The sequence below is a fragment of the Anas platyrhynchos genome, chromosome 2 (genome assembly GCF_047663525.1).
Source record: "Anas platyrhynchos isolate ZD024472 breed Pekin duck chromosome 2, IASCAAS_PekinDuck_T2T, whole genome shotgun sequence".
Taxonomy (NCBI): domain Eukaryota; kingdom Metazoa; phylum Chordata; class Aves; order Anseriformes; family Anatidae; genus Anas; species Anas platyrhynchos.
The window spans coordinates 49,002,134-49,020,060 of NC_092588.1; the positions used below are offsets into that span (position 1 = coordinate 49,002,134).

Sequence of the window (17,927 nt, forward strand, 5' to 3'; positions counted from 1 at the left end):
TGTTGGAACACCCCAGGGTTCTAACGGATGTTTTGTTTAACATCCCTTCACCACTATGGTAAATACTCATTTGCAAAGTTGGAGAGAAGAGTCCATCTACTAAAGTAGGTGTCAGGAAATGTATGAGGCCAGTGTGAAGGGAGAAAACAAACCAAAACCAATCACCACCCCCAGAAAAACCCACAACATAACCCATCCTGGTCACCATCCTGAAAAAGATCACTGAATATTGTTTCTGCTGAACAGTAGCTCACTGGCCCAAGAAGGTTACAAACTACACATGCACAGTATTATGCATACGGATCTTTTATGGTGCTCTGTAGCTTGTAACCTAACAGCAGCCTTGCCAAACCATCAGGCCTGATAGGGAGAGAACACTTGTTGATGTATTGCATCAGGAACCTTTTGGCAGCAGCCAAAGACTCCTTCTGAAGTAACAATAACTGCAACAGTGGCCTGTAGCAGGGGTGTTCTGCCAGATCTTTTAAGTAGGATTATTTTTTAATGGAATTTTTGCTACCTGAGGAGAAAAACTATGTATTAAGTGAACCCTGAGCAACCTGTTCCTTCATTCAGCACAGATTCATTTTGATAAATCTTGTCCCAAGCTGCCTTAAGCTCTCTCCAAGGAAGAGAACCAACTGGTGTTTTGTGTGTGACGTAACTTTCTGCTCTTCCAGGTTGCCCTACGACTGCTGGAGAAGGAAGTGCTGGATAAAAGTGATATGCTAGACCTGCTTGGCCCGAGACCGTTTGCAGAAAAGTCCACTTACGAAGAATTTGTCGAAGGTACAGGAAGCTTGGATGAGGATACTTCACTGCCAGAAGGCCTTAAAGACTGGAACAAAGATAGAGAAAAAGAGAAAGAGGAGACAACAGATGAACAGGTCGCTAGGCAGATCACCGGAGGGATGCCCTTTTAACTGCAACATGTTCGGCGAGGCTGACTTGCACTCTGGAAGAGAAAGAAACTCACCTAGTTTGTACTTCCAAAACAAACAAATATTTATTCAACCAAACTGTATTAGGGATGGCTGGAAGAGTGGTGCCTGGTGATGAGACAAGGATGTTCTGCTCCCGGCTTACATATGTGATATCATCAGTTCACTGGTAAAAGATGATCATCCTTCATTTGTCAGCTGAAGAAACATGCATTGGATTTGAGCTGCAGTGGAATGCCAGAACTGAACCTCTCAAACACAGAAACAGTTCAGATTCATGCACAAACTTTGTGGCACTGGTCTCTTTTTTTTCAAATGTATGTATGCTTATTTAAAAAAAAAAAAAAAAAACATTTTTGATTATTGATCTAAAATAGACCTGTATGTGACTCGTTTCCAAAGCAGAATCATACAAAATGCATTGTTGAATACTTGGCCAACAGTCTGATCTTAGAAAGCGCTAGCTTTGCAGAAAAGAACAGCTTTTTCATCTGACCCTTTTTCTCCCCGCCCCTGATTTTGATTTTAAAAAGAATTTGTTTACAGAGAACTGCCATGTAAGTTGACAGTGAAACTGAACACCTGCTTAAATATCTTAAAACGTACTCGTGGTTCAGTGTCCTTGAGTCTGAAACTTAGTTCGGCTCCTGCAGTTTTACTGGTCAGGTTTTTTTACAGAGTTCCGTAAGATATTGAACATATGAATGTGTTGTGTAAATACAGTTTGAGACAATAAAATCAGTACTTTTCTGAGCAAAGTTTCTTTTTTTTTTTTTCCTTTTGATGATTTCTTGGTACAGAATTCAGTTTAGTACAAAATGACTGGAGCATAAAACTTTATTTGTGAGAACAATTTTGCTATCCTAATTTACCAAAACCAGCAGCCAAAGATACTAAATCTGACTGAGTGTCATATTGGTTTGCTGAACCAAAGGGCAATAATTTTCTCTGCCTAGTTTAGCACAGTTGTCTGAGCACAGCAATTGCCTCTGGTTTACCTGCTGCATGCCGAGGCTGTGCTAGTTAGAGAACTTGGCTGTTGAGAAGCTAACTGGCAGTCTCCCCCTCTTTAAAAAAAAAAAAAAGGGAGTGTGGGTGTGGGCTGTGTTGTTTTGTTTTTTATAAGGGAAGGAGAAGAAACAAAACCTCCGCTGGATAACAAATTATTCGAGGCTTAATCTGCCCTCTCAGTTGTAAGGGAATAATTAGTGACTGATTCCATCTGCACGTTGCAACATGCTGGAAAGCGGTAGGGTGGTAAGGGGGAGGTGGAAGTGTCTATGAAAGGTCAGACATTAGCTCTTTGCTTGAGTTATTTGAAGTAAATTGTTTATGGAAATCATTCTTTCAGGATTATTTTACTTTTTCATGATGAAGCTGTTGCCATCAGTGACGTTGCCTGGCTTGCAGTGAAGGGGAACAAGGGGCACAAGGTAAGGAGCAATTCAGGGTGTACTTACTGCACCTCTTTTAGTTGTTAAACAATGTTTCCGTGCGCTACTTTCGAATTTCTTGTTGCAGAATGCACAACAAACAAGCAAATGTCCCAAATAAAACTAAACTTCAGTTCTTTCCTTACTGGAACCGAAGTTTAGAGTGACTGACTTACTGCTATAGTAAACTATTTTATGTCACAGAAGTGACTCAATGTCTGTGACTGAGGAAGCAAGACTGAGGGGTAGATTTACAAAGCTTTTATTAAACGTGAGTCATGAGACCCCTACTCCTTGAAAGAGAGAGACACCCCCACGAAAATTTGCAGTAACTTATACATGACTTGCAGCAGAACACTGGGCAAACACATCCCACCACTACTACGCTGCTCCTGGTGCTGCAGATCCCTGCCCTTTCCCTGCCCAGCAGAGCTCCCGGTGGCGCAGGGCAGGTGTCTGGACTTGGGCTGGCTCCAGCCCTCTGTTTATGCCTCCCCAAGGCCTTGCTCTTCTCCAAGGCTGCTTATCTCAGACCAGGGTTTGGGGTGTTTTTGTCACATAATCCGTTTGTTGCTCCTTGTACAGCCTGTGAAAGTGCTCAGGGGGTGTTTACAGCACTGGGTGCCTGACTTCTTGGTGGAACAGTTAACCCTTTCCTTGCATCTATAAACTTCAAATATGCTTGTATTTAATTCCATGTGTTTTTTCCTCCCGTTTCCCATTAAGTGGAACTTTTTTCCCTTGTTTCTCATAGGCGATGTGCAGCCAGTGCTGAGGACTAAATGTGGTTATGACTTAGAGGTCCCCATCCCATGTTTCCTCATTCCTTGTTTAGCCCCCAACCACCCCTAAAAATCAGGCACAAGCCATACCCAGCCACTCCAAAAATGCCCTAGCTGAATTCTTCTCAGTCTTTACCTGACTGTAAAAGAAACCCCTGCTCTCTGGGAAGTGTTACCCTACACCCTGTTTGTGCTGTCTGTGTAGAGTTTAAACTTCACTCTTCTCTAATTGTGGCGTGCAATTAGTAAGCCTCTGATACTGTTAGGGAGATGCAAGTTCCTTTGCCCCGTTTTCAGAGCATCAGCCTACTTTGTGTAGCCTCACCTCACTAAGTTTTCGTATTCTGTGCCAAAAGTGGCAGAAATTGACTGTGCTGGGATCTTGGAATCCAAACAAAGATAGCAAAGCCAATTAAACTCTGCCCAACCTGCTCCTTTAAAGAGGACTCTTAGCCTACAACTGCAAGGCTTCAAGTGGTTTAGCTTAAATCCAGAAAATCAAGTTTAGTCTGTGCTGTGGCTGCTAATAAAGGCAGATTATTTTTGTTTGCAAACGCAGCGCAGTGCTGCTTCAACTAGCAGGGGCTTGTGCAGCACGAGGGGAGCCACCGCCTTCCCTGGTCCTCCTGCTGCTAGACCCGTGCCCTCTCCCGGCCTTGCCCCTGTTCCCAAGGGGTCACTGCCCTTTCCTAAGAGATTTGTATCCTCAGAGATAACATGCAAGAGAGGAAAGGGAGAAAAACGAGCTCAGGAGGGGAAAAATCAAGCGCCTATGGGAGCTTGGCCCAGGCAGCACATGCAGAAAGGAAGGCTGCTGGGGACTAGGTCGGAAAAACAGCAGGGAATTGAAAAACAAAAGTGGGGAATGTGGAAAAGACAAACAAAGCCAGGCGTGGCTCAGCAGGTACAGTTCAAAATAAGAGAAGTTCCAAAGTAAAGAGCAGAAACTTGCTTGAAAGGAAACGCAACTGAAGGAAATGTCCAGCAAACCTATTAATGAAAGAGATGGCTGGTTTGTGTCAAAAAATAGGAAGGTGATTAGAAAGATGCTTGAGTGAAAAGGAACAGGAAACCTTCTGGCTTCCCGGGGCTCTTACTGCTCTCATGCAAGCTGGTCCTCTGGTGATGTTCCTAGTACAGGATGCTGGGTCATAAGGGTGCTTTTGGTTGTTTTTTTCTTTGCTAAAATCACATGCAAGAGCTGTCTCCTTTTTTTTTTTTCCCCTCTAAAGGTGGCATTAAGTTGCCTCCCTCGTCGCAATACGTTCTAGAAAGCCTCATCCAACGGTTGCAAGTAAACACGTGTAAAAGAATGACTGAGTCAAACCAGGAGCCGGGGACGTTGCAAACTTGGCTTCCACAGGTTCTGGGTGGAATTCTGGCTTGAGCCCATGTAGGAAAAACAAGAGGCTGGCTCACTAAGCAAACACTCAGTTATTCAGGATCTCTGAGATCCCTGGCATTTTTAAAGTATTAACTTTTTAAAAATTAATTTTATTAATATTACCAGAATTTATGGCCGAGACCTAGTAATGAATTCTGTGTGACAATGAAACAAGGTTCCAGAAGCTAAGAGATGGCTGCTCCTACCTCACTCGAAGAAGCTGGGCTACGGCTTCTATGTGTCCTTGATGAAAATTCGGTTTGTTCCAGCTGTGTATGGAACAAAACTGAGCCGACATCTTCTGCTTACACGATAAACAGTTACACAGCTCAGGCACTTTACAGTCTTATTCCCCGAATCCCTAACAAAAGATCACCTCTTTAGGATCCTTGGAAATTATGCTTGTAAAGTGCCTTTTTAAGTATTGAGCAACGCCATTGCTTAGAAAGTGCTTCAGAAGGCGAGAAGACAAAGAGCAAAGAGTTCCTGAAACACATGAAGTTTGGATTTCCACAGGGTTTTTCCTTTGTTTGCTTGTTTTGTTGCCTAGAAACTGACCTAAATAAGACTCTCCGTGTAGACAGAGTGTTCTGGTGGAGGCTCTCTGATGGAGAAGGGCTGTTTAATTGATACGACCAGAAGCACAAAGCATGCGTGAAGAGTGGATACCCAACGGTCCTTCTGTCAAGGCGGCAAGCCAGTGCGGTAAGACAGAGACCTTTCGGGTTGAGCTGCCGTGTAAGCAGATTAGCTGCTGTTTATCTTTCATTTTGCCAGCTGTTTTGAGTATCATAAATACTTTTATCTGTACTTCAACCTCAGGCTACCCAGTGATTTGAACAAGTTTTGGTTACGAGATGTCCACAGCACCCCTAGGGGTGGTGAACTAAACCCGGGTAGAGCGCTGCAGCAGCATGCAGCCCCTCTCCCACCACCTTCCCTGGAGCATCTGACTTTGGGGCAAGGTGGAGTGGAGACAGGCACCAGAACCACCATCAGCTGCTGCCAGTTTACACCCCACAGGTCCTTAATGCCCATTCCCCCAATGGACGGATTTCGTTCATGTAATCCACGACTACCCAGCAACAAGTGATGAAGCCACACAGCTCAGCTCCAGCCTGCAGCTCACTTGGTATTCATACAGCACTGACCGCCCAAAACACTTTTGCTTGAGCATACTAATCTTCTTTATTCCGTTTTTAGAGAATTCGAGTCAAATGCCATCATTAATACTTACTGTACAGAAACATTAACAGCTTTTTCTTCTTTTTATTATCAGTAAATTTTTGTTCCTGGCAGTTCAGTATTGTACATTCAGTACAGAATGAATACTTCAAACCCACAAGATTTTCTTACTCAAAATTGGATGAGAATAGTGCAGCTCCATTTGGTAGATATTCATGCGGAATTTTACTTCTTCTCTTGTACAACTTTATGGAAGACGAATTTGTTTGGAAAAAAAAGATCCCAAACTAGCACTCTGTGTTCAGACTCCTAGGCCAAAGTCTTAACCGAATGCCTTACATTTGTCTCATGAACAGAAATAGCCTGATTTTCAGAAACACTGAATGTCCTCAGTTCCCAGGGACCTCAATGTACTCAGAAGAGCACCGCCACGAGCATCTGAGACTCATGTTTCTTTTTTCTTTTTTTTTTTGAAGCCTAGATACAGATTTATAAGCCTAATTATTACAAATCCAGATGTGAGAGTTTGGCCTGGAAAACAGCATACCTAATTTCTTTATTCATTGATTTCTTCTTCCTCATCTTCAAACGCTTCATCTCCATCATTTGCTGTTGCCTCTTGGTACTGCTGATACTCTGACACCAGATCATTCATGTTGCTTTCTGCTTCTGTGAATTCCATTTCATCCATTCCTTCTCCCGTGAACCAGTGGAGGAAGGCCTTTCTCCTGAACATGGCTGAAAACTGCTCCGAGATCCTTTTGAAGAGCTCCTGGATAGCAGTACTGTTGCCGATGAACGTGGAAGCCATCTTGAGGCCACGGGGCGGAATGTCACACACCGCCACCTTGACGTTGTTTGGGATCCACTCCACGAAGTAGCTGCTGTTCTTATTCTGGATGGCCAGCATCTGCTCATCAACCTCCTTCATCGACATGGGACCCCGGAAGACGGTAGCCACCGTCAAGTATCTCCCGTGCCTTGGGTCACAGGCTGCCATCATGTTTTTGGCGTCAAACATCTGCTGGGTGAGCTCGGGAACGGTGAGTGCGCGGTACTGCTGGCTGCCTCGGGCTGTCAACGGGGCGAAGCCTGGCATGAAGAAGTGAAGGCGGGGGAACGGGACCATGTTTACTGCCAGCTTCCGGAGGTCAGCGTTGAGCTGGCCAGGGAAACGCAGGGATGTGGTTACCCCACTCATGGTAGCGGAGACCAAATGGTTTAAGTCGCCGTACGTTGGAGTGGTGAGCTTCAGCGTGCGGAAGCAAATGTCATACAGAGCTTCGTTGTCAATGCAGTAGGTTTCATCTGTATTTTCAACCAGCTGGTGGACCGAGAGCGTAGCGTTATAAGGCTCCACCACAGTATCAGAGACCTTTGGGGAGGGCATGACACTGAAGGTATTCATTATCCTGTCAGGATATTCCTCTCGTATCTTACTGATGAGCAGGGTTCCCATGCCAGACCCTGTCCCTCCTCCCAGGGAATGAGTGAGCTGAAATCCTTGCAAGCAATCGCAGTGTTCACACTCTTTTCTTACTACATCAAGTACGGAATCAACCAGCTCTGCCCCTTCTGTGTAGTGTCCTTTGGCCCAGTTGTTTCCTGCACCAGTTTGTCCTAAAGCAACATACAATAGGGAAAAATTATATATGAAGTTATTGGTAGGGTTTGGCATTTGGACACCAAAGATTCACATCACATCTGGGAAAAAAAAAAAAGCTGCTATAAATCTGTCAGGTAGGTAACAGGACTCTTCAGTTTTGCCTACAAATGTTTTCAGCAGTATCCACAAGCTTTTTAAGACAGTCTCCTTTTGCCTCAAATCCCCCTTAGTTTTCATTTATGCCTCTGGGTGGCTTTCTGGTTTTTGGTATTTAACTTTCCATAATTGCAAAGATGGCATTGACTCCATGCTTTGAAAGCTCTCACACTCCCAATCCTGCTTATTCCATAAACACAAGGAGACTGTTTATATTTAAATGCTCTCAGTTTATAAGGACCATGATGTATACAAAGCTAAATCACAGATGTGCATTGCTAAATGAAAGGTTCTTGGACTGTTCCCATGAGTTGCTACTGCCAGACAGGAGGCACTGTTGTCATTCAAGGGTAAGGTTGGGCTTCTGAAGGCCTTTTTAACTTGCTATATCAAGAACTGCAGCTTTTTAAATTTGCAGTTACCTAGCCTGAATCAAAATAGCAATCAACAGAAACTTCACAAATGTTATTTCAAAAATTTATGAGTTACTAAGTGCCTTCTAACTTACACTCATTTCCCTAGAAACTCACTGTTCTTCAGGATCTGCAAAGCAACCTGCAAAATTGGATTATTTGCATTTCAAGAGCCCTTGATTTTCTCCCCCAGCTTCCATTTTCCTTTAATATTCCCATTCCTCCCAGTGACCACTACATACACTCGTTGTGCCACCAAACACAGCCAGCAGTGCTATTGTGAGAGGCCATCAGAAGGAGCGATAGTTTTAGAACCAGGTACAGGGCTGTCAACTCCCGCATTGTTCTCCAAGTCCTCCCTTCCTTCCTACTACCATGTCTCAATTTCCAGTGTGTGTGTGTTGATGCAGAACATACAAACTTGGGAAACTGCCTGCTGGGGCATTGTTCAGATATGATACGCTTTATTTTCACTGCAGAAATGCTTGGTTTCCTCATGATGTATTCCGCTGGTTGATGCATTGTTCTACACGCTGCTGTATTTTTCTCACTTTGACTCTAGGAAGCTCAGCTCTTCCTGTCCAGCTGGGCAAAGCAAAGTAATATCCTTCCACAATTAAATATGCTTGCAACGACCTGCGGTGTGCTTGAGCAGGTCTCCTACTACAGACAGGGATCCATATAACACATCAGGCTGCATGTTAACAAGACATTGCTCTAAGATGCAGAAGGATTTTATCAAGGCCAAATTCTGAGCTTAGAACTGTATTTTGCAGACTGTCCCTTGTGCAAGCACTGTATCATCCTCCTCCAGTAGGCAGGAAGATAAGGAGAGAATAGGAGAGAACGGAGAATAGAAACAAAGAATGAGGAAAGAAAATAATGGTAATTACTCTTGAAAACATGGAAAATATATGTTCATGGGAAAAAAAATAATCGGAGACTGATTTTACTTGCTTTTTCTTAGCTTGCAGAGTAAGTTAGGAGGTAAAACGGCTAATCCAGAGGTGGACCTGTTCTCCTTCAGGCTAACCACTGCATCAGACTCCCTCAGAATCCAAGTCACACAGACTCCTGGAGGCCCACAGGATCGCTGCCACCTCTCTCTGTTGCACTAGCAGCACCTTTGTATTTAACTCACAGTTTAACTGTAGCAGCGGCTGCCTTCACCAATCCTAATTGTTTCCCTCCAGCCTGTAACTATCAGCTGCCCCTGCGATAACATCCCACTCCACCTACTTACTCAGCCACCTGCCTAGGATCTCATTTCCCTGGAAGATTTCCTGCTGGGCAGAATCCCTGGCTCTATAGCACCAGAAAACCACCACCAGAAACGTACCATAATCCCTGGAAGCTCCAGATTTCTTATCCATTATAACACCACACAGTGTGGAGGTGCCATGGGTATGACAAGGCTGCCATACACCTGGACGTCTTGACCGTGACTGTGAACCCCACTGCATGCCTCCCACTACCAGATACCCACTGAACCTCTGAAAAATCTTAGGCAAACACATAAAATCATCAAACTCCAGCTACACTAAATCTAAGCAAGGAAAACGAGTGTGTATCCACAAAAATCAGGACTTGGCAGACCTCTCACCAGTCCCGGAAGCTCTGTATTGTATGGAGCCAGTCTCTAGCATCCTGCCTCTTCTCACTGTGCATTTTCTGAGATGTAAAGGAAGTCTACAAGTAACCCCACAACCGATCTGTGCTGTTGGTACCCTCAAATCTTCCCACCACTATTTCTTTCCTCCAGTGAATTGTGGAACTATTACATATGCTCAGGCTGAGCTGCACACGCACAGAAGCCATTTGTTTAAAAGACTATTTATTTTTTAATCTGCAGAATAGCAACTATTTCCTGCAGTCTTCTTTCTCTCTTTTCCACTCTCCACTGCTCGAAATAAACGATAAATCTGGGAAGAGAGACTGGTGGCTTGCATACTACTGCTTAAAAGTCCATTAAAAAAGAAAAAAAAAATTAAAAAAAAAGCTATATCAGACTGCCAACAGTGGGTCCTGGTGAGCAACCCTATGCCATTAGGAGGCCAGGAGATCTGCTGCTCTCCTGCAGCAGGCTCGTTCCACCTGTGTCTTCACATTTTGGACCAGTATTCTGTCAACACAAACATTACAGCACGAGGAATATGTCTCCATCTACCTCAATCTCCTGCTGGTCCTGGTTAAAATTCTTCTATCTGGAGCGTGTGACTAGGTTCCCAGTATACCTGAACGAAGTTCTGATTGATGGTCCAGAGCTACTCACTATAGAGATGTGCACACAGATGTGTTTATACAAGCAGGGGCTGCAAACATCTCCATCAGAATGAGCCCTAACGGCCTGTGACACAGCAAGTAGGGAACAGCCAGCTTCTGTCACAAAATCCTCTGTTAGCCAGGCTGGATTTTTAAAAGAGAAAACAAAATGCTTTGTTGGCTTTTGACACAGAAGATCATTACTTCAGCACTCAGGCAGCCATTCTGCATTATTCAGCAGGTTGGGAGGACAGTGCCTGATGCTGGCAGGGGCCTCCATCAGATCCAAATCCATCACATGCTGTTGGTTCATTGTTAGCTCGGCAGGAAGGGAGCGCAGTGAACTGAACTGCTGCATTGTACTGAAGACACTGAATTGATTTTGCTCTGGCATTACTGGTGACATGCCAAACGGTGAAGTTCCAGCTCAGGTATTTCCAAAGGTCAACTGATTTCACTTTCAAGGGGCTGCTGTGGTCCATGCAAGAGAAAGGGAGTAAAAGCAGAAGCCTGAATATAAAAACATTTTGTACAGCTGCCTATGGATTTTTATCCCGGGCTTACTTCTAAATATTGTAACTTAAAATTCCTTTGTAAGATGCCTTCAAAAACACTGCCATGAAGTATATGGGAGAAGAAGAGGGACAGCATTAAAAGCTTGAAGTTAAAGACTTAAAGACTCGCTATGGCTTCCTATTCCCTACCTCAACAGGGACAGTCTGGTCTGCAGTGTTTCATACCACCCAAATAATGTTTATCTTTTCTCTGTCTGTCCCTGGCATTGTTCCTTCTTCATGTTAACACAATATACCAAACTAACTTGCAACCTAAGCTTGCCTTGGCAAGAGGAAATGTGTTTTGTGGCTAGTACAGACTTGGAAACCAGAAGGACATGAGAGTTCTCATGGTGGCTTTCATTCAGACTTCCTGTTTGAGCAAGTGGATCACTGGACTTTCACACGCTGCTTCTTCTTTAGTGCAAAGGAACCGATAATGCTTCTGTACTTCACAAGCATGCTATGAAGCTGAATCATGGTAATGCGCACTTTTAAGCTTCAGCAGAAAGTACTACAGAAGTGCAAAGTAAAACAGCCAAGGCCAGAACCACCCTGCCCAAGAACACTGCAAAACCTGAAGTTCCTCACATGCTCTCAGGCTGTTCCTCATTATGTTGGAAAATAACCTAAGAACCAGCCATATATAAGTGTTTTTCATATTAGAGTCGGTCTTCTTCTGTTTACTATGCTGTACTGTAAGACTCTGCTGAAGAAGTTAAACTACACAGCCTTTAAACAATTTCACATCAAGAACTTAACATCAATTCAAGCCAAGAACAGTCTGGTTGGTTTGTGGTTGAGGGTTTTTCTTTCCCCCTTTATATTTTCTGCGGAATTTCCATGCACTTTGTTGTAAATAAGTAGTCTCAGGATTTCTGTATAGTTCACATGTGTTGAAAGCAAGTGTACACTATCCAAGTATCATAGGAAACTTTCAGTCATTTCCTAATTGAAGGGTCAATTAACAGAAGAACGATTCTTTCAGTTAATGGAATCTTTTGGCTGACTTAGATAATTGGAACTGCTTTGTTAAGCTATTAAGGTTTGTGAGTACTAACAATCACTTGGGAATAGGGAGGAGGCAACATAGTTGAAATGCTTTTGGACCATTCATTCTGTAACTGAACACCTGTTGGATTTTTTTTTTTTTTAAGTGACATCTACATACCAAAGATGAAGTTATCAGGCCGAAAGAGCTGACCAAAAGGACCAGATCTCACACTATCCATGGTTCCCGGCTCCAAGTCCACTAAGACTGCTCTTGGTACAAATTTCTGGGCTGCAAACCAAAAAATAAATATATGCTTAATGTTAAAAAAAATAAAACATTTACAGCTCTTTACATACAGAGATGTTATATTGCATATTAGCTTAATATAAATTGCACATACATATTTCCTAAACAGGAAGTCATGGTGGTAAAAAAAAAAATAAAAATCTCAGTGTCACACAAAGAAATCAGTTCCACTAGAACAACAGATTTGACATCAGATGTCAACGGTACGTGATATTTTGTAAGCTGTTTTTTCTGTGTATGATGGGGTGAGTGGAGAGTTTATGTCCAAACGTTCCTAAAACATGTCACAAGCTTGATGCTTGAAGGAATCACCTCCAATGAAAGCGCTACTTGGTGTAGGTGCAAACAATAGTAGATCAGCATCTCTACCACAAAGCACAAAAAAAAAGAATCACAGAATAGTTTGGGTTGGAAGGGACCTTAAAGATCACCTGGTTCCAGCCCCCCATGGGAAGGGACACCTCCCACTAGACCAGGTTGCTCAAAGCCCCATCCATCCTGGCCTTGAACACCTTCCGGGATAGGGCATCCACAGCTTCTCTGGGCAACCAAAATAGTTGAAATTGTTCAAGGAAACCAAGGTTAATAACATACATTAACCTAAGCTGAAATGCTTGCATTCTTGGGTTCTTCTCAAGAGCTGAAAGGACTCCTGGTCCCCAGTTCACTCCCAACACCAGACTGCCTCACAGGATTTGGGCACTTTCAGCAACGTATTAATGAATCGCCATTAGCTATGGCCCAACCCTCTCCATCCTGAAATCAGCGTACTGCAGATGCGGGCTTGTATAACCAACAGTTTCATTTGGGACAACCGATATGACACATCTGATGAAATAATCATATGCTAAAAGAACAAATACCCAGCACAAACAAACTTCCACCTCCAGACCCTGTGGCCGTGCCCACTCTGGGACATCCCCTCATGCTACATCTCCCCAGTTGGGGAGATGCTGGCAGGTGCTGGGGGGCTGATGGCAAGCAAGGAGGGAAGCCAGATATGTGGGGCAGTCCCACTTAGAGCCATTCTCTCCCAACTTTCTGCTTCTCTCCCAACTTTCTGCATCCCTTCCCGCAGGCTCCCCGCCCCGCACTCACAGGATGATTCATTATAGTAGACGTTGATCCGCTCCAGCTGCAGCGCTGAGTCACCCACGTAGCCTCCGGCTGGGTCGATGCCGTGCTCATCGCTGATCACTTCCCAAAACTAGGGGAGGAGAAGGAGCAGGAGGGGAGGCTCAGTGCTGGGGGCGGCGGCCGGGCAGCTGCCGGATTCCTGGCGTGCCCCACGGCCCCTGCCCTCCCCGCCATCCCGCCGCCGGGAGGGGGCTGCTCGGCCTCCCCCCTCGGCGCTGAAGGCAAATATTTTAAATAAAAAGTGTAAAAAGTTGGCTTGAGGCGCTTCCCAACGCCTTTTATGTCCAGCAGGGCTCCTCTCAGCCGCGGCTCCCTCAGCAGAAGCGGGGGCAACCCCCTCACCCCCGCCCTCCCCCGGCTCACCTTGGTCCCGATCTGGTTGCCGCACTGGCCCGCCTGGATGTGCACGATCTCCCTCATGGCGACGGCCGCCCCCAGCCCCGGCACGATCGCCTCAGCCTCGCCCAGCCCTGCCCTGCCCGGCTCTGCCCCCCGCAGGCGGCGCTTTATGGGCTCCGAGGCGGCGCGGACCCCCCCTCCCCACACCCCTCCGCCCGCCCAACGGCTGCCTAACGGCCGCCCAACGGCCGCCCCCGTCCCGGCCATGGCTCGGCCCCCGCTGAGGCGGGAGGTGGGGGGGGAAAGGGCTCGGCAGGGGCGCTAAGGAGATTTTTTGGAGCAACCTCCCAAAAAGCTCGTGTGGCCGCAAGAGCATGCCCTGCAAGATGCATGGCTTGAGTAGCTTGGTTTTTAATGCAAAGGGAGGCTCCCTGCTCCCTCCAGACAGGAAACGAGTTCCCAGAACTGCTGTGACCCCTTTAGGGATCTTAAAATCCCCTTAGGGATCCTTTAAGATCCCTTTAGGGATCCCTGTTTCATGATTTCCCAGCCTGGCTGGCTTGGCTGTCCATTTTAATATCCCTGTGACTCTTCGGTGGAAAGCCACTTCCAGTGCCCCTTAGATAGCCTGTCCTGATACACAGCCCTGGCATTCATCTATCCCTGCGCATCCCTACTGCCTGAACACAGCTCTCTGGTTGTGCAAGACCAGCCCCAAGGCCACAGTTGCAGAACCTCACTCATGTTTTAAAAGAATTTGTTTTAAGCATTATGTTTTAAGCATTAAAGAAACACGTTAGGATGAAGGTGACCCAGCTGGAATCCTCCAGGACGAAAATCTTGGGTGCTCCCTCCAGTCTGAACACAGTTACAATAAGCCCAATAGATTAATATATGACCCCTAAATAACCCCAAATCTATACGAAGATTTGTACATCTGGCAGGCCTCCTCTTTTCTACCTGCCCCTATGCTGCTGTGACATGACTGATATCAGCTAGACCATGCACTCTGGGCACCAAACTTGCTTTTCCCTAAGTGTTTTTCAGTGGAGCTAGCAGTTTCTTGCAGATGACCTCTGAGCAGCCCACAAACATCACGCTAGGCTGAGTCAAATGCCTTTCTGACATCCATGAAGCAGCTGGAGGATCAGCGCGTTTGCCTTGCAAGCAGTCAGCACCACAGGATTGGATACTATGTGCCTTTTTCTCTGCAGAAGGACTCAAATAAATGTCCTTCTGTCTGTGATCTGCATTTTTGGAAGAGATCCATGAGCAAGTCATTTGCTCAGTAGCCTGCTTATTGAGGTCATCTTGGGCTCTGCTTGAGTCTATATGTCCTTGAATATGCCTTCAGGCCTGGCTTTCCCCATGCTTTGCAGATCCTTTAATACACCGTTGTGTCTCATACTTGCCATCAGAGCATTGTATCTTGTTAGGATCATTTCTGCTAGTATGCCACTTCCAAAAGTCAGTCTCTGGATTGCTCTCTCCACCAATCCAGTATGTCTGTCATCTGGGCTTTGCTTCTTACTAATCTCAGTCAAGGACAGATTAATACCCCTTCTGTTAATCAGGCACAGCTATCAGCTATGAAATCCACCTGTGGAAGACCTGCATGAATAAGGACTTTCAACTTTAAACCCTGTGTGCAAGAGCAGCATTAGGCTTCTCAGTGTCAAGCTATCCTGCATTCTGATGGCAGGATCTCAGATCATTCCTATAACCATTACAACACTGGAATTAGGATTTTTAAAACAGGTTTACTCTCGTGGCACAAAAGAGCCTAGGCATAGTTCAAGAACCTGCTACGTTAAGTGGTATTACGACATAAAACCAAAAGGTAGTTGTTAGGGTTGCCAAATTTGCTAGCTGGATAGAGGTGCAGCTTGCCACAGCTCGATGCCACTAGCGCAAGTCCAGCTAGTGGAGAGACTGAGTGTGTGTTCCCAATGGGCACACACACATCCCACACCTATACACACACATGTCCAGCCACACCAATTGGCATGAACAGAAAAGCCTCTTACATTGCTCTCCAGCATGGCCTGGCTTGATTTTTACTGGTGAACACACTGACACACAGGCCCATACAATGTGCGTGCACTCTGGTCTCTTCAGGTTCTGGCAGCACAGACACAAAAGCCCCTGTGTCCTGTGGCCCCTACTCCAATTGCTGACACCACACACACATACAAGGGGAATGGAGGGTCCCCTGGCCCAGGAGAATAATCAAAATAGAGTTTAATGAGACAAGCCAGGCTGAGGTGATGAGTACAGGGCATAGCCAGACAAGACTTTTTACACCCAGTGGGTCCATTTTAACCCCTAATCCTTTTATTTTTCCATGCTTGTTACTCACCAAACCTTCCCCTCCGGCCCCTCATTTCGCTACCTCTGACTCCTCCTTTCAGCATTCCCTGGTAAGTCTTGTATGACCCCACAGCCTCTGCTCCCCTGCATTCCCTACTGAGTCCCATACCCCCAGGCAGCAAGGCCCAGGAGCACAGCGAGCCTCTCCCATTGACTCACAGTGATGGGTGTCACACCCGGCCCATGGGCTGATCCCTCTCTGGGAGGAGTCGGGGCCAAGGCTCCTTTTCCATGGGTATATTATTGGGGTTCCCCCACCTGCCATTGTTCTTAAGATAAGCCTTTAATCCCATAACCCAACAGCAGCCTTCTGAATCAAATCATAGTTTTAGATTGAAAATAGGGAGAAAAATATATATAGACTTATGTAGGCCAGTGAAGGGGTAAAAGAAGCAGTAAGACTACTGCAGTAGAGCCCTTAGTCCACACGTATGTACCAGCAAGTGGCTGTCTTCTTCAGAAGGTTCATCTGCAGTTGGTCCAATGTCCTTCAGAGGCCGAAGCTTCAGCCAGTTTCCCACGCATACAAAGCAACCAAGTGAAATGAACCTCAGACTATGGAATTGTCAGCGGTGAGCAAGTTTACCCAGAGTATTTGCATCTCACTTTAACACATTTTAAAACCATTTAAATATGTTCTCATATTCAGTCAGGCCTGAACCAACCTGCAGCTTCCCTGTGTTTTATTGCTAGTAATCTGAAAAGAAGCAACACCCATTTCTTGGTCACTGAATGTAAATGTCCCTTTGAATCCTTTTCATCCGAGCTGGTGTTTACTTAGCAGTTCAGCTGACTTTGGAGGTGCAGTTGCCATTATAACATGCATCTTCAAAAGCCTGCATTCTCTTTAAGTCTTCGTAGGCTTGGTCCAGGATTTTTAAAGGCACTTAGGTGTTTCAAAATCCTACCCTGAGCTTAACTGCCACGGCTTGCTTATGGATGTGTTTTAAAACCCAGTAAGTGCCTCTGGAAGTTTAAGGCACCTAAAAGTCTAAGGATTTCTTTCTAGGTGCTTCATCTGACCGAGTCCACAAGGTTCATTCTATAAATAGACTAACATAAGAACACAATGTAAATTCTCTGAAATGGATTTTTACATGATATCTTTTCCCAAGTGAGGAAGCAAAATATTAAATAGGTAAAGAGGTCCATGCTTATGTTTTAGGGAGTGCCACGACCCTTTATGACAGAAAGGATGTGGATTAAGGAACATCTGGCTGCTAGGCCAAGTCTGGATTAGTTTGAGATTAGTTTGAGGCTGGTGTAAGCCTAGAACAGTTCATCTCCACTGAACAGTTCTTTGGTGCTCCAATGTGATGGGCAGAGAGAGCCCAGGTGGTTCCTAACTCCTGGTAGTCAGTGCTGACAAGGATCTTAGCAGTCAGTCCTAGCAGCGGTATCACAGAGTAACAGCAAATGAAATCCTTATATTACTCATGTGGGAGATCCAGCTTTCACAAAAAGAGCTGCATGCCCTCATGGTCCAGACAAAATGTGGGGTTGTATGGAGCTGCAGACCCTTGAGTGTCCTCAGCTTACACCTTTCACAAGCTGAAGATGGAAATGGAGCCCTACAAGGTGATGAATGTGGATGCGGCGCATAGGGACACAGTTTGGTGGCAGTGTTAGGTTGATGGTTGGATTTGATGATCCTAAGGGTGCTTTCCAACCTAAATGAGTCTATGATTCTATGGTTATAATTTCATAAAGCAGGATAAAATGTGTAAAGCACCTCTGTTACAGAGAAGGATTTTCCAGTAATAGCAGACCAGGCAGTAGTCATCTCCCACAAGGTCACGTGGAAATGTGCTTTAATGTCCTGGAAAAACCCCAGCAAAGTTCTTCTGTATTTAGCAGGTCATATGATATGATTGTTAGCTGCTTCCTGCTTTTCAGGAAACACATTTGTGTTTATATCAGGGTTGTTGCTAGGACTATTTCTATTTACTGGAGGAGTTTTTAAGGACTAGAGAAAAATTCATGTCATAGCAGAACCGTTAACATGATAGTTACTACTCCCTTTTTCAGAAGGATAATGTGCTCTATTTCCATATGTAGGAGTATC

General features: G+C 45.1%; 2 protein-coding genes and 1 long non-coding RNA gene across 5 annotated transcripts in view; 2 read left to right on the forward strand and 1 right to left on the reverse strand.

Annotated features, from left to right (window-relative positions):
- AFG3L2 (AFG3 like matrix AAA peptidase subunit 2) overlaps positions 1 to 1,699 on the forward strand; it is a 23,858-nt gene extending 22,159 nt beyond the window's left edge. For all 3 annotated transcript variants that reach the window (XM_038173905.2, XM_038173907.2, XM_038173906.2), the window contains exon 17: positions 681 to 1,699. In XM_038173905.2, coding sequence (XP_038029833.2) covers positions 681 to 923 — 243 coding nt within the window. In that variant the 3' untranslated portion in view covers positions 924 to 1,699. The remainder of the gene's footprint in view (positions 1 to 680) is intronic.
- TUBB6 (tubulin beta 6 class V) lies at positions 1,272 to 13,676 on the reverse strand. The gene is made up of 4 exons (XM_027452070.3): positions 13,517 to 13,676; positions 13,115 to 13,223; positions 11,888 to 11,998; positions 1,272 to 7,345 (listed from the first exon to the last, which is right to left on the reverse strand). The coding sequence occupies exons 1-4, from the start codon at positions 13,571 to 13,573 to the stop codon at positions 6,282 to 6,284; spliced, it is 1,341 nt and encodes a 446-aa protein (XP_027307871.1). The 5' UTR covers positions 13,574 to 13,676; the 3' UTR covers positions 1,272 to 6,281.
- On the forward strand, positions 7,345 to 10,863 carry LOC119715762 (uncharacterized). The gene is made up of 2 exons (XR_005263168.2): positions 7,345 to 8,785; positions 8,868 to 10,863. It is a non-coding gene; the product is annotated as an uncharacterized lncRNA (long non-coding RNA).
- Positions 13,677 to 17,927: the final 4,251 nt, after the last annotated feature.

Coding starts and splice junctions, on each gene's coding strand:
- TUBB6 (XM_027452070.3), bottom strand. CDS start 13,573: ATGAGGGAGATCGTGCACATCCAGGCGGGCCAGTGCGGCAACCAGATC. Junction 11,999..13,114: donor CTACTATAATGAATCATCCT/GTGAGTGCGGGG, acceptor TTTGGTTTGCAG/CCCAGAAATTTGTACCAAGA. Junction 7,346..11,887: donor GCCTGATAACTTCATCTTTG/GTATGTAGATGT, acceptor ATGTTGCTTTAG/GACAAACTGGTGCAGGAAAC.